The sequence below is a fragment of the Corella eumyota genome, chromosome 5 (genome assembly GCF_963082875.1).
Source record: "Corella eumyota chromosome 5, kaCorEumy4.1, whole genome shotgun sequence".
Taxonomy (NCBI): domain Eukaryota; kingdom Metazoa; phylum Chordata; class Ascidiacea; order Phlebobranchia; family Corellidae; genus Corella; species Corella eumyota.
Genome location: NC_137494.1, coordinates 13,495,756 through 13,519,788, shown reverse-complemented (window position 1 = coordinate 13,519,788; position 24,033 = coordinate 13,495,756). Strand labels below are relative to the sequence as shown.

The following is a 24,033-nucleotide window of genomic DNA, read 5'->3' as shown; positions in this document are numbered from 1 at the left end:
GTTTTGCAGGTTTTGAAAGATAATTATTCAGCTTTTTTATACTTAAATAGTCAAAACTAAGTTTAGTTTGGCAGTAAAATTATTTAAAAATGTATTTTAATACCTGTCTGCCTGTTAACTTAGAAAAGTTATAAATCTACAGACTGACTTGATTTATTTATATAAATATAACATCTTATTTCGAATTTTGTTTATTTTAGTTAGAAATAGGTAAATTGTTCTTTAAACACCAGAAAATGATTTAAAATTAAACCAATCTTTTTGTCGGAATTATTTAATTTTCACGATGCCTTTCTTGGGAAAGAAAATTTTTGACCCAGAAAATGTTGAAATAAAATCTGACGGAAACCCTGAATTTGAAATTTCTGATACTCAGGAAAAATTGGGTTCAGAAGAGTAAGTAAAAAATCTTTTTTGTTTTTTTAAGTTTATCCTCGGTTTAATAAAACCCACCTTATAGCTTATTTATAAACCCATTAATTACTGATTGGTCAAAAGAATGTTACGGTATCAATTTTAATTTTTTATTATTTATCCTCAATATTTTTCTTTTTTTATTTAGGGAATATAATGAAAGGATAAAATTTTACGATATGAATATTTGGACTTGCCAGTGTACCGGACATCTAAATCTCACCCACAAGGAGGCAGTATTGTCTGAGAAAAAATGCAGAGAAAAGTAAGTTGGACAATTTAATAAAAATTTATTCTTAATTAAAATAATAACAACATTGGTTTTTTTGTCAATGGCTAACATGGTCCTGAGTTTGATACCCACTGCTTGCAAGTTATTGCATCTTAAAGTAAGACAGCCAATATGACCAAATCAATAAACCTAACAAAATCAACTTAAGACTGGGTCGCGGTAACAAATGTTACTCTATGTTTAGCCTGTGCAGTTCGCCCCACATCGAGAATAAATAAATACAAAATCAAAAATTTCAACTTAAATTTTTTTAGGCTAGCTCAGTCATATGGTCAACCATGGGAAGAACCATTATTAAAACTGGTTCAACATTCCTACGCAACATTGGAAGGAATGGTTAATGAAGCGCACCATATTTTTACAACCACTTTTGTTAAAGATGAAAAAGTTACATTTACCGTAAGATTTTTACTTTGTTGAAACTAAATTCTAAACAAAAAGAACATTTTTTATTCTCAATGTGGAAAGATAAACTTTACAACCTAAACATAGAGTTACATCCATTACTCTGACCCAGTCTCGAGTTGAATTTGCCAGTTTGGGATATTATTGATTATAATTTCACGATAATAAAGCTGAATAAGTGCTGGCTCAGCAGAAGTTTGTACCATTTATAGCGCCTTACTTAGGGACGCTACAGCATGAGAGCAGTGGGAATCCAACCCAGGACGTCATGAAGTGAAAACAAGTGTTTTAACCACTACACAACGCTGTCAGTTTATCGGTAATTTTGAAAAATTATTTTTTAGGCCAAACCAGGAAAAACTTTTGAAGCATTGATTGTTAAAATGTACAAAATAACCGAGGAAGAAAAAAACGAAAATTTAAACAGGAGTATTTCAGAAGACCACCTAAAAGATGACGCTTTAAAATCGACAACATCGCCATCCAGTGACAAGGAAAATAAAACCCGACAGCCTTTGATAACTGACGTTTTTAAATCAGGTAAAAAAAATTTTTTGTTATTATTTTTTTATTACCAAATGTAAAACAAAAATTTTTTTCATTCATAAAATGCTATTTTTATAATAATGATTGAATTTAAAATTTAAAATAGTAGTCTAGCCAGCTCAATAAATATTTTAACATTTAAATTTTCTACTTGGCATTTTCAGCTTTTTTATATTAAACGTATGTTAAATGTGTTAAAGACTTTGTAATTTTAAACGAATGTATAAGGTAAAATAAATTTGGGTCAACTTTTTAATTTATGAACATTAATTAATAAAAAAAAATCAATTTAAATACCTCCCCTATTTTTAAGTCTTTATTTTTATATTTTAGTAAAAGTAAATAAAAACTTAGAAAAATATATAATTTTGTTTTTAGATATGAGAAGGTCGTCCAGAACTATTTCTCCCAAATCAGGGATTGTCCCTAAGGGGAAAAAACCTGCTTTGATACCTGCCAAGTATGATATCTTACTAACAAATGAAAATAAGGTAAAATTGTTTTTTAAACACTAGTACATGTAACATATAAACATTACAACAATATAATCCATATATAATGAAGGTGAGTTGCTAATTTATTTATGTTAATGTATGTTCAATTTATAAGCTTACAAAATAGATAAAGCTGCCATTTGTGAAGTAAATTAATTGTTGCCAGCGAGTATAGGTGAAAGTTGTGACTGTATTACAGCAATTAAAATTCCTACCGTTAGGCGGGCTGTCTACTAATAATAATAAAACAGGATATAATTGGAAATATATATATATAGTAAAACTAATTTTATAGTTTTATATCATGACATAGTTATTACATTTTTACACATTATTTTATGGTATATTCTAACTCCTATAAAAATTAAAATAAAATTGTTTTTCTAGATTGTTAGTAAGGTTCCTGTAGAACATTTACAAAGAAGCAGCAAAGTGCCGAGCAGGGAGTTAATTCGTTGGTTTTTAAGAGCCAACGCCTTCAAACCCCCTACACAGGGCAAAAAGAAGTTACCATGGATCGTGGATGAAAATATGGTAAAAAAAATCTTCATTTTTTGTTACAAGAAATAGTTTTTAAGTGTTTTTAATGGTATTATATATATATTTTTTTTGTATATATCTTTATCCTCGATGTGGGAAGATCAAATGCACGACCTAAAAATAGAGTAACATCAGTTACTCCGACCCAGTCTCGAGTTGCCTGTGGCAGTTTGGGATTTTATAGATTATAATTGCCCGGTAGTTATGCTGCTGATTAAGTGCTGGCTCAGCAGGAGTTCATACCGTTTATAGCGCCTTACTCAAGGGCACTACAGCATGAAATCAGTGGGGATTGAACTCACGACCTCATGATAGTGTAGCAAGTGTTCTTGCTAAAAATGCATTTGGAATTAAAATCTAGGCCTCACATTTCAGCAACATGACTTTAGCTGGGATTAACTATATGCCTCATATACCAGGAATGTTAGGTAGTGTTTTACATAATTAATATTTTACTTTTTCAGGCATTCCGATATTCGTTGCCACGAATTTTTCCAGTTTCAGAGGAAAAGGAAATGCTGGCAAGTTCAACTATCACAAAAAAGGAATATTTAAAAGAACATTCCACCAAACCAACTGTTAATGGAATGAATGGGACTTTTACTAAAATGGAAAATGGAATCGAGGAATATATTGATTTAGAAACTATTAAAAATAAATCGGAATTAGAGAAAAGCGGGGATTTTAAATTAGCTCCAATTTTTGGTAAGAAGCGTAAAATATCGGAAGGAACGCCGGCTGTTTCAAAGCGTGCAAAAAATGAGAAAAAATCTGCAAAGTCCGATAAAAAGAAAACTCCGACTTCGGGGATGGATAATTTTGTAAAACGAAAAAACAAGAACTCATCTGAAAATGGTTTAAATTTGTCGGCAAATGACGATGTTATGGTAGTTGAAAGTTTATCCTCGCCGAAGAAACAATTATTTAAAGAACCGGAAAAAACTGAAAAAATTTTCCCGGAAAAAAATTCCCGAAAAAGTTCATCACCCAAAAAGAAAAAACAACTTACCCTTTTAGAGTTGACTAAAAAGGGGAGTAGGACCTTGTTAGCTTCCCGTACCCCGACCAATAAACCCCGGGCAAGTTTAACACCCAGAAAACCCCGGCAACCTATCATCGTCGTGCATTTAATGTCTTTAAAAAAAGAGAAAAATTTTCGAGCACATAAATATAAAAATGTGATCACAAGGTAAGTAGATTTTAATTATTTAAAAAAATTTAATGTTTTTAACTTTATTTTTTCTACAAAAAAATTTTTTTTTTTATTTTTAAAAAAATTTTTAGAGCTTGCCAATCATTGACTGAAAAACAGCGTTCCAATCTCCCGGCTCTTATCAAAGATGACGTGATCCGGAGCTACAATCGGAGGGAAATGCGAAGAAAAATGAAGGGGATGACTGAGGAGGAAAAGAAAGAGCTAAGGTTATCCAGGAGAAGGGAGTACATGGCCTCCAGGAAGAATGACGGAGGAGTTAAGGAAAAAGAAGATCCAAACAGGAAGTTTGAAGATCAGGATTTGATGAAGTTTATCAAAGACAAAAAGTTAGTCAATTTTTTTGCAAATTTTTTTTATTTAAATTTGTCCTCAATGTGGAAAGGTCGAATCCACAACCCAAACATATAGTAACAACTGTAAACCCGACCCAGTCTCAAGTTGCTTGTGGCAGTTTAGGATATTGTAGGTTATATTTGCCCAATAATTATAGGTTGCTGAATAAGTGCTGGCTCAGCAGGAGTTTATACCATTTATAACGCTTTACTTACGGATCCTACAGCATGAGAGCAGTGGGGATCAAACCCAGGGCCCCATGTAGTATAGCCATGTGTCCCAACTACTACACCACAACATACATATGCTTATACCAGATTTACACTAACCTAATGCTTTCTTTTGCAGCGCTCTTCCACAAATTGAGCTGGTTTCATTACCTGAAGGATTACCTAATACCTCGTTCGGCGACATGGCAATGTTGTGTGAATTTCTTCATTCGTATCACCGACTCTTACATCCTAAAGATCATTTTTTCCACAAACAATTTAACATTAACACCGTCACTGAGGCAGTTATGGCTGGCAAAAATGGGTTAGTAAATTTTTTTTAATAATTTAGTTTGAATTTTTTTAGTACTGATTTTTTTTTAATTAAATTTGTTTTAGATTTGCACTAACTGGTCGTATATTAGTGGTTCTGTTGCAGACATTGCTTGGGGATGATATTGCTAAAGATTATACAGAAATGGAATACAGTCTGAATCAGGTAAAAAAATGTTATCAAAAATTTAAAAAAATTATTTTTTATTTTCAAAAAAATTTTTGACTTTAAATATTTTTTTGTTACATTTTTTCAAGTTTTTTTTAAATTTTTTACTTAACTTTTTATAAATGTTTTTGATCAGTTTAAAAATTTTTTAACATTTTTTATTTTTTAGATCTATGTTACTCCAGAAGTTTCATGTGAGTTAGTAAGAATATGCCTGCGACAACATGATGAAGAAGTAGAGGATGAAGTTAGTGACACAAGTTCAAACAGTGAAGTTATCAACACTGGTTTACCTGACATGGTTAGTAATTAAATTTATATATTTCAACTTATAAATTATATATATACTTTAATTTTAAAAATTTTTTGGTAGATTTTAATTTCTAATTTTTGGCAGCTGTTTGCAAAAATTTATGAATTTTTTTTTATATTTCTATTTGCTATACAATTAATTACCTTTTTTATTTAACTAAAACAATCTATTTTTGTATAATATCTTTTCTTGTATTTATTAAATGTTCAATTTACATACAATAAACCAAAATACCAAATATAGAAAATTGAATTGTTTCAATTGTATGCATAAAAAATTCAATCAAATTAAACAATTACGTTTTTCAACAATGCATCTAAAAAAACGATGCAAAAAAATGATATTTACCATAGATATACGAGATACAAAATTGTTAAAAAAAAACGAGTCAATATGGTCACGATTCTCAACTAATATTTGCCAGTGATAATTAACCCATGCACCACAATTCGCAATTTTTTAATATTTTGTAGGCCTATAAATTGGACATACATATTTATTGTCTAAGTTCCATTATATAAAAATTAGCAAAAAATATTTAAAAAAATGTCCGGTCCAGTGGTGTGTTATACCAGTCATGGTGTCAGACTACGAGCCAAAAGATTTCGGGTTTAAGCCTCGCCAATGCCACACTATTCGGCCTTAAGCCTGGCGTTTACGGATAGCTCAAACACATTCCAAACCATATAAGCTTACACGATAAAAATTTCAAAAACCCACACCTTAAGGGGATATGGAAAAAAAATTGACAAAATGCATTACATTTTAATTCCAGGTTTCAAAACATTTATATGAGGTTGAGATTTATGACATGGAGCCACACGAGCAAGTATTAGTGATGTCAACTTTAGCTTATCGTGTCATGAACACTTATGCTGTTCAAATGTATATGACAAACACTCACGAAAAAGCTAAAATCGCGTTTCGGGAAAATAAAGAAATTATTAAAGAAACGAAAGAGGCGCAATCGCTAAAGGTTTTAATTAGTAATTTTAAAAATTTTTTGTTATTAATTAGAAATTTTTTTTAACAATTTTTTTTTTATTTTTGACAAATTTTTTTTTAAAAATTGTTTAGAAGGAGGAGCAAGGGACTGAAGTCTTGGAGGAAGAAGCAGAAGATGAAGAAGAAGATTGTGATCTTGTTAGCAGGTAAGTGGAAGTTTTTAATTTTTAAAAATTTATTTACAATTTCTATTTTTTAATAATTTTTGATTTAACTCCAGAGTAAAAAGAAGAAGGGTTCTCTCTGAGAAACACAGAAAAGAGGAGGCCGAGAAAAAGGCAAAAAGAAGAGAGCAAGAAGAAAAGAGAGAGGAGGAAAGAAGGAAAATCATGGAGGTGGAACGTAGTAACAGGGAAATAAATGAAACAAGACAATTAGCAAGAAACGTAATTCGAACGTACCCACTTGGCACGGATAGGCATCATAACAGGTTTGTTTTTTGTATATATATTTATCCTCGATGTGGGAAAGTCGATTGCGCGACTTAAACATAGAGTTACATCAGTTACTCCGACCCAGTCTTGAGTTGACTTTGGCAGTTTTTTCGGATATTAAAGATTATAATTGCTTGATAATTATGCTGCTGATTAAGTATTGGCTCAGCAGGAGTTTGTAGCATTTATATCGCCTTACTCAAGGGTGCTACAGCATGAAAGCGGTGAGGATTGAACCCATGACCTCATGTGTGGTGTAGCAAGTGTTTTTACCACTACACCACGCCGCCAGTTAAATACCGGTTAGGTATTTATTTACACTGAATTTTTTGCTTCCTTTTTTCATGTACTTCAGCTTTGCTGTTTTTTAGCAGATTACAGACTCAATTAACCCATTTTTAAGAAATGTTCCTTAATCTCTAAAAAAAAATTAACCTAAATTTCAAGAAAATTGTTGGTTTAAAATTTTTTGGTTTTTGAAACAAGGTTCCTTTATTGAAATGATTTTAAGTATATTATGTCGTTTTTAGACTTAATTATTTTTTTGTATTAAAGCCTTTTTTTGTTAAACGTTTATATCAAAAAAATGATTATATTTATTTTTCTAGGTATTGGTTATTCTGTGACGGTGTCCCTGGCTTGTATGTAGAAAAGGGTTGGGTGAATGATTATATTGAATATACAACATCACCTATTATTAATAAACCAAACACACCGCACCAGTCTCCAGTTAAAGTTGAAGGTAATAAAAACTAATTTTCTATACTAGTTTCTGGCCAGTCCTGTGATAGGGATTTTAATTATTGTAATATGGTCGCAATTTTCAACTAATATTTGCTTGTGATAATTTACCCACACGCAAGTCTATAAATTGGTCATAAATATATATTGTCCACTAAAACCCATTAAGTATATATAAATTAAAACTTATTTTAGTTATTTGCTAATTATTGGGTAATATTTATTACCCCAACTCAAATAAAAATTAATTTAATTTTTTTTGTCGTTAGCTAAATTTTTCAAGAAGTGTTTAATTATTTTAATTGAATGACTTTTTCCTCAGCAAAACCAGTAGTGGAATTATCCTCCTCTGAAGAAGATGATATTCCGTTAGCTCAACTGAGAACTCCAAAAAAAGGTAAAAAATGCCATTTTTAAATTTTCGTAATTATATTTTTTTTTAATTAAAAATTTTTTTTAAATTTTTTTATTTTTTTTTAGAACATTTCAAGAAATCACAAATTGAAACCAGTTTACCGAGGGATGGTCAAAACTTATGGTCCACCATTGACAGCCAAGAAGAACTCGACAAACTAATCGAAAGTTTATTTTCTAATGGAATTAGGGAATCCAAGTTAAGGGCAACTCTTCAAAATAAATACAACAACATTTTAAGGTAAACTTACCCCTAAAAGTACCCCTATTATTTTTGAAATTAACTCTTTTTTATATATATCGCTCAGTTACGCAAGATTTCTTTATTTACTCTAAAAACATGAAATTTACCCCACCCACCTAAATTTACCCCATATAAATATTTTTTTTTCAATTTCTGAATTACCCAAGCGATATTTTACCCCAAATTAATTTATTTTTCACCCCAACAGATTCCTTAATTTGGCCCAGGACCCCTAAATTAACCAAATTATTATAAGTCTTTTTCTATTATCATAAATTTTTTAATTTTTTATCCGTATCAAATGAAAATGTTCACCCAAACCCCCCTTGCAATATTAACCTCTAAAATTACCCTTTTTTACCCAACAGGTCCATAAACAAGCGAAAAACATTTCTCCAAACCCAGCACCCCACTGCTCACCCAAAACTCAACGGGGAAGAAGTATTCCGGAGCAAGGCTCGAAAACAGCTCCTCACGATGATCAACGAGGCGTTTCGAGGAAGATTGATTGAGGTGGAGGACCCCCTGATCCTCCAGCAAAGAGTGGAGTCTGCGGAGGAACCTTCAGACTTCTGCGCTGTTCTCTTGGATGTGGAAAAAGCAATCCCACCTCAGTAAGATTTTAATTTATTTAAAAAAAAATTATTTTTAAACCGACAAAAAAAGTACCAAATTTTTTTTTTGTATATATATTTATCCTTGATGTGGGAAGGTTGATTTCACAAACTAAACACAGAGTAACATCTGTTACTCCGACCCAGTCTCGAGTTGCCTGTGGCAGTTTGGGATATTATAGATTATAATTACCCAATAATTAAGATGCTGATTAAGTGCTGGCTCAGCAGAAGATTATATTGTTTATAGCGCCTTACTCAAAGGCGCTACATCATAAGGGCAGTGGGGATTGAACCCACGACCTCATGTGGTGTGTAGCAAGTGTTCTTACCACTACACCATACTGCCGGTTTGTTTTTATCACTACACTGCTGGATATCTGTCATTAACTTAGTCACTATTTTTCAGGTTTTTAAAGATGTATTTAAGTAACGGAATTAGAGTTAACAAGGCTGAAGAAGGAGAAGAAAATATTCCAAAAAAAGTTACAATTGTAAGTCCGAGGTCGTGGGTTCAATTCCCAAGACTAACAAATTTTTTTTATTTTTTTTTTTTAAAGGTTTATTTTTAGAGTAACTGAAAATTTATTTAAAAATTGGATTAATATTCTATAGGGGGCAGCAGAGAGAAGGCTGGGTAAATGGAGACAGGCAGTCGAAGAAACGACTTTATTTTCCAGATTTTTTCTTCTACTTTCTATCTTAAACAATAATATTAAATGGGAATTATACTCTTATAAAAGAAGGTAACGTTATGTCAGTATATTGTTAAACACTAATCGATAGCACACCCTACAGTCAGAATTTTAATTATTGTAATATGGTTGCAACTGTTAACTAATATTTGCCTCGATAACTTTTCCGTGCACCACAAATGGCAGTTTTATTTATTATGTAGGCTTATAAATTTGACATAAATATATATATTGTCTGCTAAGCTCCATTATTAACAGATTTTTTTGTTAAAACATTTTTTTAAATTATTTTTTTTAAATTTTAGTCTTCGGGGTTTAAGATCCAAAAATTATGCGGAGATGGAAAACCCAGAGATCCCTAAAGATGAGGAGGAGGACCAAGAAGAGGATGACGACGAAGAAGAACAGGAAGAAGAAGAAGGTAAAAAAATTAAAAAATTTTAAAAATCAAGAAACTTCAAATTTTAATTTTTTTAAATTTTTAGAAGATGAAAATTCAACACGAAGATCTTCAAGATTAAGAGGCAAAAAAACAAGTACAAAAATCTCAGTTTATAAAATTAACTTTTTTAAAAGTATTTTTTTTTAAACTTTATTGAATTTTGATATTTTCAGCAAATAAATATCGGAAATATGACGAAGATTTTGAGGAGGTTTTAGATGACAATGAGAGTTGGGAAAACTCGAAGAAAAAGAAACAGAAAGTTACCCCAAGCAGAACAAGTAATTTAAAACTTATTTTTATGTTTGTCCTCAATATGAAAATGTCGACTTTTAAAAGGTTAAAGGGTTAAAAATAAGGCCAAAAAGTTAAAAATTAGGTAAAAAGTCAATTTTAAAGGGTCAGGAGGTCAACGTAAAGTCGCAAGGTCAAAAAATAAGGTCAAAGGGTCAAAAAAACAAGGTCAAAAGGTCAAAAAAAAATTTAAAAAATCTTAAAATTTCAGGCACACGATCTCGAAGCAAGAAAAAATATGTTGAGTCATCCAGTGAAGAAGAGGAAGGGGAAGATCAGGAGGCATCTGAGGAGGAGTCAGAAGAAGATCAAACTTCTGAGGAAGAAGAAGAGATTGATGAGTCGGCTGTGTGTCGTAGCATTGTGGAGAAACTAATGAAATATAAATACACCGAAATTTTTAGGTTAGTATAGCTAAGGTTCTGGGTTCAATTCCTGCTGGAGGTATTTTAATTTTTTTTTCTTTTTTTGTTAAATTAATTTAGGGATCCAGTTGATGAAGATGAGGTTCCCGATTATTACGACGTCGTTGCAAATCCAATCTCACTGACGGGAATCCTGGACAAAATCGACGGCGTAAATCTCAGTTCGGACTCGGGTACGAGAAGGTCGAGCCGACGCAACCAGGCACCGAAGTACCAATGCGATAACCTTATGAGCGACGTACGGTTATTACTCGATAACGTTGAGTTATACAACCAAGTCGATTCGTACCCGTGTAAACAGGCTTCGAAATTAGAGCAGGCCTTTGTGCGTTTGTGTAAAGACAGCTTTTGCGAACCAGCTCAACATAAAAAACTGCGTAGTCTATTTCGAAGGTCTTATTCGCACTAAAAACTCGTTTTAAAATTAAAAAAAATGGAAAAATTAAAAGTTTAAATAAAATCTATTACTTAAAAATCTAAAATAAGAAAAATTTTTATGATTTCCGGAAAAAAATGCATTTAGACAAACTAAAGTTTAAAAAATACTTTTTCCTTTTCAATCTTATATTTCACTAAAATATAACTTATTTGTACGAATGTCTAAAGGGCTGTCATTATTTTTTACCAAAAAATCGTTTTCGTTGTTGGTGAAATTTCAGCCGCTAGGTGTTGCCAACGAGTAACACTCAGACGAACCATTTTGTTATTTTTGTACCAAAATCGATTGTTGTACCTTGGCGTATGTTTTAGTAAATTCCCCATGGCTTAATGGGTAATAAAAATCAACAACTGCCAATAATATAAAGTAATACTTGAAAAAAAAACAGTATAAACTAATTTTACCAGTGATAATATGTAAAAAAAAAACAGGCTCCGAGTTCAATTCCCTCTGCTGCCACGCTGTATTACCCTTAACCTATGTCAAACCTAAAAAAATTTCAGAGAATGAATTATCATGCAATTATTATTAATATTATCCCAAACTGGCAAAGTCAACTTAAGACTGGGTCTGGTAACTTATGTTACTCTACGTTTAGGCCGTGAAGTCGACCTTTCTAAATTGTAAACCTACATATTATTACCATCTTTATAAATAAACGATTTTTAATGTCATATTTATTAAGAACGAATTGTGAATAAATAAAAGGGAAAAAAAGACATAAATATTTATATAAGGCGCGGTACAATCAAATAGGTAACAAAAATAAACAAAAAGATAGCTTTTATATTAAAAATAACACCTTCATCTTTAGACTTAAAAAAACAACAAATAATAAAAAATACAAAATTAACACTTTGACGTTTTTAATATAAAAACTAGTTAGCAAATTTAAGCACTAAAATGTGGTGTGTTATACGTTAAAAACATATAAAAAGTGATTGTTAATATTTTTAATTTATTAAAAGTATTATTTTGATGTCTACTCTTGGCTTAAAAGCAAATAGTAAGTTGTATTTTGTTATTAAATCTGTTGTTTTACACAAAATAAAAAAGTAAAATTTTTCGCTATAACGAACAAGTATTTCCAATAAAGTTTTGTCCAATCATCGGCCAGGTTCGCGTCACGTGGTTTCTCCTGTGATCACGTGACCGTTGTGGCCGAAACGAAAAAGGGGAATTACAGGGGTAAAGGGTGTCAGAGCGCCCCAAATTGTCATGTGTAGGGGTGGATCCTGAAAGAACTGCTGTGTCCCTAAAAATCACAACAAAAATTTAAAAAAATATTTTTAAAGAAAATTGTAAATTTAAAAAAAAAAATGTCATTTCGATATACTAGGTTCGATTACCGCTATAGCTAGATTGAAATTTCTTAAAGGTAAGTATTTTGCAATCAGGCAATATCGCTAAAACATTAACATGAAAAATTGGTTTAGGTAATACAAAAACTTGGTCTCGGTAGTAAAAGTTAGTTTAAACTTGCATTTATATGTCAAATAACGGCGAAAATTGGAAATTTTTTAGAATGTTAAATTTTTTACAATCTAAAATATGTTTATACGCCTATACCCTTTTTATTAAATTTTAACGTTTTTGTTTTTTTTGTCCCGAAAAAAATTTCTTATTTTTAAATTACATCTAAACGCGCGCTTTCACTAGGTTGTTTTGTCAAACAAGACTTATTTACCCTTGCTAAATTGTTATAATGATTAATGATGTTATGCTGCAAGAACAAAGTCAAAATTCAGACCAAATTGGGCAGAAAAATGATTCATAGTAGGTGCGCATACAAAAGATTTTTAATAAGTAAACGTTAGTTATCTAATTTAATTTTTTTTAAAATAGCTGAATTACAAACCTAAAAATATCGCCTATTTTTAATATAGTATTCCCCCATTTAAAAATGTTTAAATTTTCTTTTCAATGAACCGTATTAAGAAAGCAATAACATAATTTAACTTATACACTTTTTATTTAGTTTTACAAGTTTAAGTTTTTGTAAAACAGTTTACCACATTTAAAGGCCGCTTTAAAGCAGTGCCAAAATGGGTGTGCCGTTTATGCCTAGTTTAAAATAAGTACTTTCGCAATATCAAAACATTGAAAATATACGGGTTTTTGTCACGAAAATTTAAAAAACCGTAAAAATAATGAAAAATTTGGCAGGTAAAAACAGTTAAAAGCATATGACCGAAATATAAATCCTACAAACAAAAATTCCAAATTAAAAACGAATAAAAATAATTAGAATAAATTATTGAAATTCGATTCTATTTTAAAAGTGGTTAATTAACTTAAGTATCAATTTCCTATGACATTTTAATATCCTGTTATATTAGCGACTTTATTAGTTAACATATTGTTCAATTAACAAACAACATATGGTTTAAGTTAGCTAAAAGTTCAAGTTATATTACCTCTAAATGTCTAGAAACAATTATTGAACATTTTTTTAAATTTTTGTTTTTTTTTAAGGATTTAAAATTTAAAATTAAATTTTTATGTTAATAAAACGTATTTAAAGAATTTTAAATTTTGTTATAAATATAAGTTACGAATATTTTAAATGTTTTATTAATTAAAAATTTCTTCATAATTTTGTAATTATTTTCTTGAATAAAGTGCAAGTGACTTTTAATAATTAAGCTATGCCCTACCGCTGGTAAACAACATCTATATATTTTACTTTCATAAGATCAAGGTAGTAGTTAACCAAAATTGGCGCCAAGTAAAGGTAGTTAGAATTAAGTATTAGGTTTAGGTTGTTATGTATAGCGCGCGATTTTTGAGGATAAACGTAAAACCGCCTATGTCTCAAAGCGAGTGAAAATAACGCGCGGTCCTTTGGGGCCGATATCGCTTCGATTGAACTTAGGTTAAATCTTACCTTCTTGGTAATAGACCCAAATCCCAGGAGTCGAAGCTTGTTGGAACGCTTAAATTGGCAAAAATACATTCCAAAGATGAATCTACGCTTGTTTCTAGGCCTTGGTTGTTGTTAAAAGGGTTGTAAATGCTATTTTCTGCTCCGTCAGAAGAGCTGTAACTTACGCAAGGCGTACGAGACCTTTCACAATTCTATAAAAAACAAAAATTTTGGTAAAGATTGTAATTAAGTAACTTTATTGGGTAAATTTGGGGGTAAAGTAAGAAAAAATTTAACAAAAACCATCCTTTTTGCGCAGCTTTAACATAGGTTAAATTCCGATTTGCTTATTATACACAAAAATTAGTTAAATAACTTCAAAATTGCCTCCTTTTTTAGCGCTATAAATGTATGTCTACAAATACCTTTTAAAGGCCAACTACCATGTACTGACCTTTCTATATACAAGTTTGTGCGCTAATATATAAGGTTATAGGAATGATGTAATTACTTGTTAAATTTGTGGTATATAATTAGCGTTTAAATGGCAAGATTAATTCTTAACATTTTGGCGTTATTTTTCAATTTTGAATAGTTTTTTTCATTGTTTAATAAAACTAAGCAATTTTTGAGCAGTATTTTATAGAATTAGGGTCTTAAAAATTTAATAGTTTAGAATTGAATAAAAATGTAAATTTTAAACGATTTTTACAGATTTTAAAAACCAAAAAAAGAGTAATTTTTAGCCTTTTTATTTTCGGCCGTTTTTTGTAACTTATAACCGATCTTTAATAATTTTCCGTTTTAAAATTAAAACAAATAAGGCCGGATGGAATAAAATTGTAATAAGGGAATTAAAAAACCACAAATAATTTCAATAAATAACGAACTGTAAAGAGAAATAAACTAAACTTAACACACGAATATAAAGTAACTTAAGCGCATATGTTATCTATTAAAATGGCGTTATAGTAAAAAAACGTAATCTTTAATAATTAAATTTTGTTTTTATTCGTAAAGTTTGTTATATAGGTAAACTTGTTAAGTTTTTTTTTACATATATTTTAACAAAACATCTTATTTAAAAATCCTATTATAAATATAAATTTGTATTTTAATATTACCTTAACACGAGACGAAAAAGTAAAAAAATATTATTTTTAGAAATAAAAAACGCTAAGTTTTGTAACATTTAGCGAGTAAATAAACATTTAATTAATTCTTAAAATTTAAATTTTAAAAAAATGCTCTTTTTAAAGATATTTTTTATATTTTTAAACCAACTAACCTTAGTATGAAAACCCGCCTCCACAAATTCCCGATTTTCCGACCACGTGGCGTTATCCAACCGTGACGAACTCGTTGACCCGAAAATTGACCTCGCGCTGGTGTCGGACCCGTTTCCGGGCCCCCGGTCACCAGTCTCAGTCACCCTAAACAGTCGGTGCAGCCCCGGGGGCAGTTCAGGGGCGTTTTCGTCGCTTAGTTCCGGGGAGTCGGCAAGGTAACCGCTCCCGAGCGACGGACACCGTGAACCGGATACCGGGCGGGACCGGAACGGGTCCGGTGTTAAGTTTTTGTTTAAATAATAATTAAAATAATTATGAGGTAGTCTGGTTTCGGTGTAATGGTTGTTATACAGTCGTTGTTGCCTAGTAACCGATGACGTATATTCGGGCAAATGACTGTTTATAGTCTCGTAGGCTGGAGGTAAGTCGTGTGCCACGAAATCCGTGGCATTTTGGGCCATGGCACATGTGTCACTTGCTGTTTCAAACACGTGTTTTTTCGAGGACGGGCCGCCGTCGTTTTGTTGTAGCGGGGATAGTTTTCTTCTAACCCCGTGTTTTTTCTGTATTCTCCCCGGCCTTTTCAAGCTGGAGTTGGGGTCTGATATGGTGTGACGATTTGAGATTGTTTTAAAGTTATATCTGTCAAAACTCCCGCCTTTAGGAGGGTGAGCAGGGATTTTAACCCATACGGGACGAGTTCCTCTTTGAGGCACAGTGTTGACTGCTCGTGGCCTGCCATGGTCACAAAACCTGGCACATGGCACAACCTGAAATTCGGGGGATGCTATTCGAGGGGCGTCGCAAAATAACTCCCTAAATCTAGGTTCTTGACCCACGAAGTACCCCCTGTTTGTTTCGTTTATATACCCCGAGAAATCTCGTCCCGTTGTCGCCGGGTTTTGGGTTCGATTTTCCCGCGGAGGACCGTTGTAATGTTCCGGACTGTACCGGTAATGTTCTATATCGATAAAACCGCGCGATTGCGTCATCGTATGACTAGATGACGTCATAATTGGGTTGGGTTGTTGTCGTGCGCGCGTGGTTCTCGTTTGCGTGTTATCTAAAAACAAGAAATAAGAATTTAAATTTGTAAAAAAAAAATTTTAAAAAAATGACCCTTAATAATTTAGTAAATAAAGCCTAAATTTTTTCATATAGAACTGATTAAAATTGTTATATTTACCCAGTATATTAAAGTTACAAAGAGGGCAAGTATATTTATCTGATAACCAGGGGTCGACACATCTTTTATGAAATTCGTGGCTACATGGTAATACACGTAACACCTAAAAATAAAATGTAATTATTTTAAAATAGATTTTTAACATAAAAAAACTTGGTTAACACCAAAAATTAAATTAAAATTTGAATTTTTAATTAATTGAATTTAAAAATTAGAGTTTAAATTTTTTTTTTAATTTACTCTAAAAAATTTTTTTTACAAAAAATTATAAATAGTTGTTTTACTTCTAATTCGATGAACTCCTCCAAACAAATCGCACACAAACTGCCACCAGAGGTCATGCTAGAGTTATCGCTCTCGTGCGAAATATTGGTTTTATATTTTAAATTATGATTTCTATGTTTTCGATATTTTCGTGTTTTCATTTTATGTAAAGTATCGGTAGCTAAATGATTTAATTCCTAAAAAAAAAAATTTAATTAAATTAAAAAAAAAAATTTGCTAGAAAACTTTTGGAATTTCAACAGTTTTTATGTATTTATATTTAAATTTTAATAAATCAATTAATAATCCACATTATTCACAAACAAAATTAGATAAAAATTTCTTACGTCATTTTTTTTCCAGCATTTAAACTAAAAAAATAAACAAATAAATATTAAAATAAAGCAAATCCTACTATATAAACTTTTAACTTAAATAAACATAACAGTATCAGTTACAAGTTAATGCACTTAGTTTAATGGACAATATTGGTGGGTGGGCCCAAATTCCTAACAATAAATATGGGAATAAAGTTGAATTTTTTCTCTATTTTTCACTCATATATTTTATAATAATATGTATAGTAAAGAAGTATAGCAAAAATACTATAAAAAAAGGACAAAATTGGGTTTAAAAATCATACTTTTTTATACTATTTCTTATTTTTGGTACAAAAAAGGGCTAAAAATTATAAATATTAATAAAATTTTTTTTTTTATAGGATTTTTATGTTTTAAAAACTTACTTTATATTTTTTAATCTATATTTACTATTAAACATATTAAAATTTAATTTAAATTTGCAATATTTAAATATATATTTAATTACCTTTGTCAGAAGTACTATCAGTATAATAATAATTACTAAAAAACACCCCATAAAAATTGCCATACTCATATATTGGTTAGAATTGTCATCCTAAAATTTAAAATAATATTTTTAAAAAATCGGAAAAAAAAAACTTATTCTTAAAAAAATGTAGTTTAAATTTTAATTTACTTTTAAAAATCAGATTTTCTTTTTTTTAACATTGATTTTTTTAATAACTTACAAGATATAATTTAATAAGAACACAGATATAATTTAATTTATGCATAATTTCAATTTTAAAATAACAAAAAATATTTTTTTACTGGTGCAATTATTTTTCGATGAATTCTGGCTCTTGCTACTTTTTTGTTTCGAATTAATTTCATTAACTGTAAAGCTTCTGATCCTTTTACTAATACTATTGGTCTGTCTAATGATGCAGGTCTTGCTGAGTTTAACTAAAACATAAAAAAAATATAATTTATTAATAAAAAAAAAAAAATTAAATTTTTAAACTTTTCATGTGTTTTGATTATTTAGTTTTTATTTACAAATCTTTGCATTATTTATTTTAATTTTTGTTTATTTATTTATAATTTACTTTAAACAAGGCAGTTGGGTGCTTTGTTACATCGAAAATAACAGCGGTTGCTCCTTTTTCTAATGCTCTTTGGGCCTAAAAATATAAATTAAAATAATTTTGCAAATTTTAATAGAACTTATTTATTTATTACAAATGCTTTTTTAAAATTTAAACTACCCAAGTTAATAATAAAAAAAAGGAATTTCATGCTTTTAAAATTGCAAAATATTAGCCTAAACATTGTGATATCAATTAACAAACAGAAAAAGTTACTCAAACACATTTTAAAAAGTTTGAATGTTAAGTTTTTACCCCTAAAAATTATTAAATAAACTAAAGGTTAGAAATAGGTAACGCTAACATGAAAGATTAATATATTAAAATAAATAAGTTAGTATTCCAATCTGTTTTAATATTTACTTTTTCCAAAGTCAAAAAATTTAAAAAAAAACTTATTCTTAAAAAAATGTAGTTTAAATTTTAATTTACTTTTAAAAATTAGATTTTCTTTTTTTAGCATTGATTTTTTTAATAATTTACAAGATATAATTTAATAAGAACATAGGTATAATTTAATTTATGCATAATTCTAATTTCAAAATTAAAAAAAATATTTTTTAAAACTATAGCGATCAGTCAGTTATGAGGATTAACTTATTTGTATATATTATAAAGTTTGAATAAAACTTAACAAAAATTTTTCACAACTGAAATTTATAATTTAATTTTAAGATTTATTTTTTCAAAATAAATCAAAATATTTTTCATATTAATGTAAACAAACTGGTCTAACCTAAAAACACAAAGTCAATACAAAATAAATTTAATAATAAATCAATACCTGAGTTTAAATTTACGACAATATTAGGTAAACAATATCAGAATATTCAATAAAGATCAAATAAAAAATGACATATTTATAATATTAACCCCGGCAGTTTATTATAATCTTCGAAAATATTTGTTTTAGAAAATCAGGCATAAAATTCGTAAAAATAAATTTTAAAATTATTATGATGGATTGGACAAAAATATATATTTTTTGTATGTTCAATTTATAGGCCTTTAAAATTAATTTAAACTTATTTAATTTTTTTTTACATTTGTTGTGTCTATAATAAGACAGTTTAAATGCGATATATTTTATGTTTTTTAGTTAAAACCCAAAATAATTGAATTTATTATCGTTTTTATACCTTTCCAAATACAGATAAACAAGGAATAGGTTGTATGTCTGGGTGTTCTAATTGTACTACCCCGACCCAGCCAAAATCATACCGAGTTTTATCGTCATTTTTACTACACAAAGTTAATGGGTGAATCTGAAAAAGTTTTTAAAAATTAAAAATATTAGAAAACTACAAAGTAAAATTTATAAAAATTTCAATTATAAGAAATCATAAAAAAAGGTTTTTGGTCAAAAGACAAATAAAACACAATTAAAACAAAGTTAGTATTTAATTAAAAAAACAATTAAAAGTTTATATATATACATATTTATTAATTTCTTCGTTTATTTTAAATTAAAAATACGTTTATTAGATGTCTATAAAAAATTAAACATTTATCGTAATGTGACGTCATAATTTATACAATACGCGGTAAAATACAGCAAAAAATCTAAATTTTTACTTGGACGATTTCTCCTTCCGCCGAGCTACCAGTTCCCGCAGTAGAAAAAATTCCAGTTAGAGCAGTTTCGTGCGTCGTATATTTCCCACTACTAGGGTCAGGTTCGTATAAAACTACTTCCAAAAAGGCAGTTTCCATTGCAAAGGCGCTGTCTAACTTTACCATGACATGTAGTAGCAGAAAGCCTATCAAAAACGCTAGTTTTTTAGGCTTCATACCGTTGCGACCAGCAGTTGAAATGCCGCTAACTCGAACAGTGTCATGTCGTACTTTTACAATCCCTTTTTTACAGTTTTAAGCCGTTTTTGTTGTCCTAAATGTTAAGTTTTTTGCACTTTAACAATCTGTTAACACCCTTAAAGGCGTGTACCCAAAAACAGTTTGTCAATTTTCAAGGCAGAACCGACGATTGAGCTTTTAAACCTTTTGTCGCGGTTTATATTTAAAAACCTTCTAATGTTAAAAATAATTCAAAGTAAATATTACAAAGTTAGGAAAATAAAAACCACATTTTTCCTTCTATTTTTTTAGTAGTACCAAAAATTTCCGGTGTCTACTGATAAGAAGTTTAATCTGTTTATCCTAAAATATACGCTATACCAGTATACAAATATTTAAGTTCAATCAACATGCTATAAACACGTAACTTACTTTATATTATCTAAAAATACTTCGTTTTTTTATAGATATATCTAATAAAAATCAAACTAAAGATTAAATCTTGGTTGTGACTGAATTTATTTATTTAATGAAGGAATTTTTCAGTCCAATCATAACTGACTGATCGCTATAGTTTTAATAATCTGGCAGGGAATTAGTCTAAGCTAAACTACCTTGTTGTAACCTTTTTCTGTTATCGACTATTTCTCTTTTAAATGTGTTCTGCCAAGGAGTAAGCTCTGTGCTAACCGCTAAACAACACAAGCTGAACTACTTTGATGTTCATAAGACTGTGCCTATTTTCTTACGCGCTATAGGAATGTAAAGCGTTGCAATGTAAATAGACCAGGCAGTAAGTCGCGCAGCACATACGGCTATAACATAAGAGAGGTTAACCGTCATTTTTTCATGGCTTAAACTCGATTTACTGGATCGTTTAGCCTCACTGTGTGTAAAACGCACGCGTTTTTATAAAGGAAATCAAAATGCTATTACCATACTCTCTCTCCGCGCTGGGTTAAATGTGCGCGCCGAATTAAGGTTCTATAAAATCAAAGCATGTTCTGTAAAATAACTGGCACTGTACCCAGAGCTTCGGCATTGCGCTTTGAAGCTAGGTCACGTGACAAAAGAGGTCGTCTGCTCGGCCGCAACTGGTTAGTTCGTTAGCATGATCTGACGACTTTACTCTATTTGCTGACGCAGTGAAGCTTAGCAAAAAGATGAAAGACAAAATTTCGATTTAAAATCTTATTGTCGATCGTTTTTCTCTTTGCGTGTGGCAGGGTGGCGTCAAGGGTTCGGATATTATCATAAAAGTGTCGTCTAAAAAGTTTGTGATTTTAGACTTAATGAACCATAATTGATTTCAAGAGATAATTTTGAAAGATTTTGTAAAATTGAATAAAGTTTCTATGAAAAATAAACGTACCAATTTTTAATTTTTTTCGTGTTTTTCCGTGACAAAAATTTAAAAGATACAATAAAGATTATAAAAATGCAAATAAATTAAAATTTAAGATTTAAAACATGCCATAGTTACTAAAGCAGGTACCAATTTTGTGAAAAACTTAACAAAAAAAACAATATAAATTTCAATTGAGTGTACAAAAACAAAAAACTAATTAATTTTTCTAGCTTCTAAATTTTTAACATAACATTCTCAATTGGTCATTAGTTCTTATTCCCTAAAGTATTAACGTAACTTAATTATTTAGTTTGGAATCTGTTATTTATCAAGTTTAAATTAACGTGACCCAGCGTAAACGTTTGGCCTTTCATCTTTAAGTTATTAATTTTGCATAAAACCATATGACGTTGGTTGTTACGTATTTTAATTGGCCAATAGCGTTGACCTATTTTTTTCTTAGTGTTTTATTGAGTCTTTAAGTGTTATTCGGTTTATTTAAAATGCTTTAGTAAATAATAAAAAAAAAATAAAATGATAACTTGAACGGTATTTCTTTCTAGTAAAAATGCAAAAAAAATTGAAAAAAGAGCGTCCCTGGGTGGGCTCGAACCACCAACCTTTCGGTTAACAGCCGAACGCGCTAACCGATTGCGCCACAGAGACGACGTGAACGAACGGCTAAAATTACTGTTTTCTTCGCTGAAAAACGTGACCGTTTAAGACATATAATCTTTATCGCCAACTCGCGATTTAAAAAATCTTGATTTTACAGAAATAAATACCAAAAATTATTATCTGTAACATACATATGCGTTTTTAATATGCCTAAAACATGATTATATGTCTCTAAAGTTTTAAATAGTTCATTTATTGCCTTTAAAAATAAGAAAAAACTAAACTTTTTTGTAATTTAGTAAATTAAATAAATCATTTGTGGTTTTTGATTTGTTTTTATAAGCAGCTTTAAAGTTGTTTTAATTAATGTGCATATATTGTTAAAACAACATTGCAGATTACCTATATTCTAGCAAATAACTAAAACCAACCTTAAAAAGTTTGTCTACTAAAATGTTATAAAGTTTGAGAACTGCAATTTATATTTTATTAACTTAGCCTGTATGCCTTTATAATAAAATATTATTTTTAATGTTATGTTAATACCTATGCTACAGTTAGTACTTTAAAAAATTTTTCTATGAGTTAAAATTACACATTCATAAATCTTACAGATGACTTTATATATTTTTTTATTGGAACAAAATAATAAAAATAAAACAAAAAAGTTAAAGTAACATGATATAAGTTGTCATGCAAAAATATTTTTTCTTTATTTATGTACTTAATATTAGCTTCGCAAATAAATAATGTTTTTTTATGCAAAAAATGGAAAAAAACTGCATAGTCAACAAAAGAAGGTTTTACATTTACCCCAAAAAAATAATTTATTTTGTTTCTATATTCGCTCTGATAACCAAATAGCAGCTGTACAGCCTGCCTGTATAGTTGATTTAATTACTTTAAAACCAGGAGCCTTTTCAGCATCATTTTCGATCCCATGGTCGTGATGTTCCATTTCTTCATCCCGAAAAGTTTTTATTGTTTGTAAAAGTTTAGCATGTTTTTGTTCACCGTCTTTTTCCAGTTCTAGTAGCTCACGAATTTGTCTAAATTTCATATAAAAAAATTACAAGCCTTTTATACATAATTTAAGCTACATCATGCCATAGTGATTAAAACCTACAGAAGTACATAAGGTACTGGTTTGATCCCCACTGTTGGCATGTCAGTAATACGGAAAAATTCATAAACTTACTCATTATAATGTTCAGTTATAGATTCTTCTACAGCAACAGTACATGCCATAGCTGCTTCTTTACCCAATAAGGCTGTACCAGCACCTAATGCAAAACCTAAAAAACAAATAGTTTTTAATTGAAACTATTAACTAAAAAAAAAGGTTCAAAATTTACAATGTCAACTTTATATAAACAACAATATAAAATTAAAATTACCTGCAATATTCCAAAATGGATGCAAAACAGTCGGTCTTACTCGATATTTTGGAATCATCTCGGAAAATGTTTTTAAATGATTTTTTTCTTGATCCCACATGTGCTAAGAATAAATAAGTGCAAGTCATATGTTGTAATGATACAAAAATATTAGTATACTAACTTGTATTAAAGGTCCCACATCAGTTTTACCAAGTACTGCCATTTGCCCAGCGTAAATTCTATCGGCTCCAAATTCACCTTAATACAAAAATTTTAGGATTTTAATTTGGCATGTGAGCCATTTAATTGTTACTCTTTTTAGAACAACTGTATAAAAAGCTTGACATTCAGACATTGGTAATAAATCCATAGAAACTCATAAAAACTTTAATAAAAAATAGATTGCAAAAAAATTAATACCTGCGTGATCAACTCTTATCATTCTATCGTAAACTTTTTTCGTTTTTTCATCAAAACTTTCATATTTAGGGTACTCTGCTTCATCTGTTGAATTTAACCTAACAACAGCGGTAGTCTGTGGTAATTTTTGTTTTAACTGACAGAAAACTGTCCTAGTTAATACTGTTTTAAACATTTTATTGTGTAAACTTGTTAATTTTCTTGTAAACGTGACTTTTTATTGGGATTTATAACCAAAACAAATAACATGTGGTTAAGGACGCTTCTTTTTTATGGTTGAATAATTTTGACTACCTACTGCAAATTATTACAGATTTCTCACTAAGAATACTGTTGAATAAACTTTTTTTACAGGTTTACGAGATAAAACAAGCATATTAACGTTAAAAGTAAAGGAGCAAATGTTCA

At 29.7% G+C, this 24,033-nt stretch overlaps 3 protein-coding genes and 1 non-coding gene across 5 annotated transcripts; 1 reads left to right on the top strand and 3 right to left on the bottom strand.

The window, feature by feature from the left end:
• Window positions 1-206: 206 nt before the first annotated feature.
• Window positions 207-11,968, top strand: LOC145752422 (tyrosine-protein kinase BAZ1B-like). Its single transcript, XM_082568708.1, has 25 exons — window positions 207-396; window positions 563-679; window positions 961-1,105; window positions 1,456-1,651; window positions 2,036-2,148; window positions 2,539-2,685; window positions 3,156-3,880; window positions 3,976-4,233; window positions 4,589-4,774; window positions 4,849-4,948; window positions 5,121-5,252; window positions 6,040-6,240; window positions 6,342-6,415; window positions 6,490-6,699; window positions 7,312-7,445; window positions 7,767-7,841; window positions 7,925-8,099; window positions 8,471-8,716; window positions 9,126-9,210; window positions 9,332-9,462; window positions 9,717-9,832; window positions 9,897-9,947; window positions 10,027-10,134; window positions 10,359-10,551; window positions 10,633-11,968. Exons 1-25 carry the CDS (start codon window positions 287-289, stop codon window positions 10,979-10,981), a joined length of 4,377 nt encoding a protein of 1,458 aa, XP_082424834.1. The 5' UTR covers window positions 207-286; the 3' UTR covers window positions 10,982-11,968.
• On the bottom strand, window positions 11,681-20,428 carry LOC145752423 (uncharacterized). Of its 2 annotated transcripts, XM_082568710.1 has the most exons (12): window positions 20,293-20,428; window positions 19,642-19,954; window positions 19,206-19,331; window positions 18,028-18,102; window positions 17,750-17,884; window positions 17,445-17,534; window positions 16,964-16,987; window positions 16,637-16,813; window positions 16,353-16,455; window positions 15,166-16,229; window positions 13,899-14,089; window positions 11,681-12,266 (listed from the first exon to the last, which is right to left on the bottom strand). In XM_082568710.1, exons 2-12 carry the CDS (start codon window positions 19,855-19,857, stop codon window positions 12,080-12,082), a joined length of 2,388 nt encoding a protein of 795 aa, XP_082424836.1. In that variant the 5' UTR covers window positions 19,858-19,954; window positions 20,293-20,428; the 3' UTR covers window positions 11,681-12,079. The 2 variants fall into 2 exon arrangements, with proteins under 2 accessions (XP_082424836.1, XP_082424835.1); XM_082568709.1 differs by having other exon boundaries at window positions 19,642-20,416.
• Window positions 20,429-21,800: 1,372 nt separating this feature from the next.
• Window positions 21,801-21,874, bottom strand: Trnan-guu (transfer RNA asparagine (anticodon GUU)). Its single transcript has one exon. It is a non-coding gene; the product is annotated as a tRNA-Asn (tRNA).
• Window positions 21,875-22,461: 587 nt separating this feature from the next.
• LOC145752093 (NADPH-dependent 3-demethoxyubiquinone 3-hydroxylase, mitochondrial-like) lies at window positions 22,462-23,880 on the bottom strand. Its single transcript, XM_082568302.1, has 5 exons — window positions 23,626-23,880; window positions 23,387-23,463; window positions 23,224-23,326; window positions 23,025-23,121; window positions 22,462-22,875 (listed from the first exon to the last, which is right to left on the bottom strand). Exons 1-5 carry the CDS (start codon window positions 23,798-23,800, stop codon window positions 22,665-22,667), a joined length of 663 nt encoding a protein of 220 aa, XP_082424428.1. The 5' UTR covers window positions 23,801-23,880; the 3' UTR covers window positions 22,462-22,664.
• Between the last annotated feature and the right edge of the window lie 153 nt (window positions 23,881-24,033).

Coding starts and splice junctions, on each gene's coding strand:
- LOC145752423 (XM_082568710.1), bottom strand. CDS start 19,857: ATGAAGCCTAAAAAACTAGCGTTTTTGATAGGCTTTCTGCTACTACAT. Junction 18,103..19,205: donor GTTTATCTGTATTTGGAAAG/GTATAAAAACGA, acceptor TTATATTTTTAG/GCCCAAAGAGCATTAGAAAA. Junction 16,230..16,352: donor TTGTAACTTTAATATACTGG/GTAAATATAACA, acceptor TCTTGTTTTTAG/ATAACACGCAAACGAGAACC.
- LOC145752422 (XM_082568708.1), top strand. CDS start 287: ATGCCTTTCTTGGGAAAGAAAATTTTTGACCCAGAAAATGTTGAAATA. Junction 4,234..4,588: donor AAGTTTATCAAAGACAAAAA/GTTAGTCAATTT, acceptor TTTCTTTTGCAG/CGCTCTTCCACAAATTGAGC. Junction 6,700..7,311: donor ACGGATAGGCATCATAACAG/GTTTGTTTTTTG, acceptor TTATTTTTCTAG/GTATTGGTTATTCTGTGACG.
- LOC145752093 (XM_082568302.1), bottom strand. CDS start 23,800: ATGTTTAAAACAGTATTAACTAGGACAGTTTTCTGTCAGTTAAAACAA. Junction 23,122..23,223: donor TCCATTTTGGAATATTGCAG/GTAATTTTAATT, acceptor TTTGTTTTTTAG/GTTTTGCATTAGGTGCTGGT. Junction 22,876..23,024: donor ATAACTGAACATTATAATGA/GTAAGTTTATGA, acceptor TATGAAATTTAG/ACAAATTCGTGAGCTACTAG.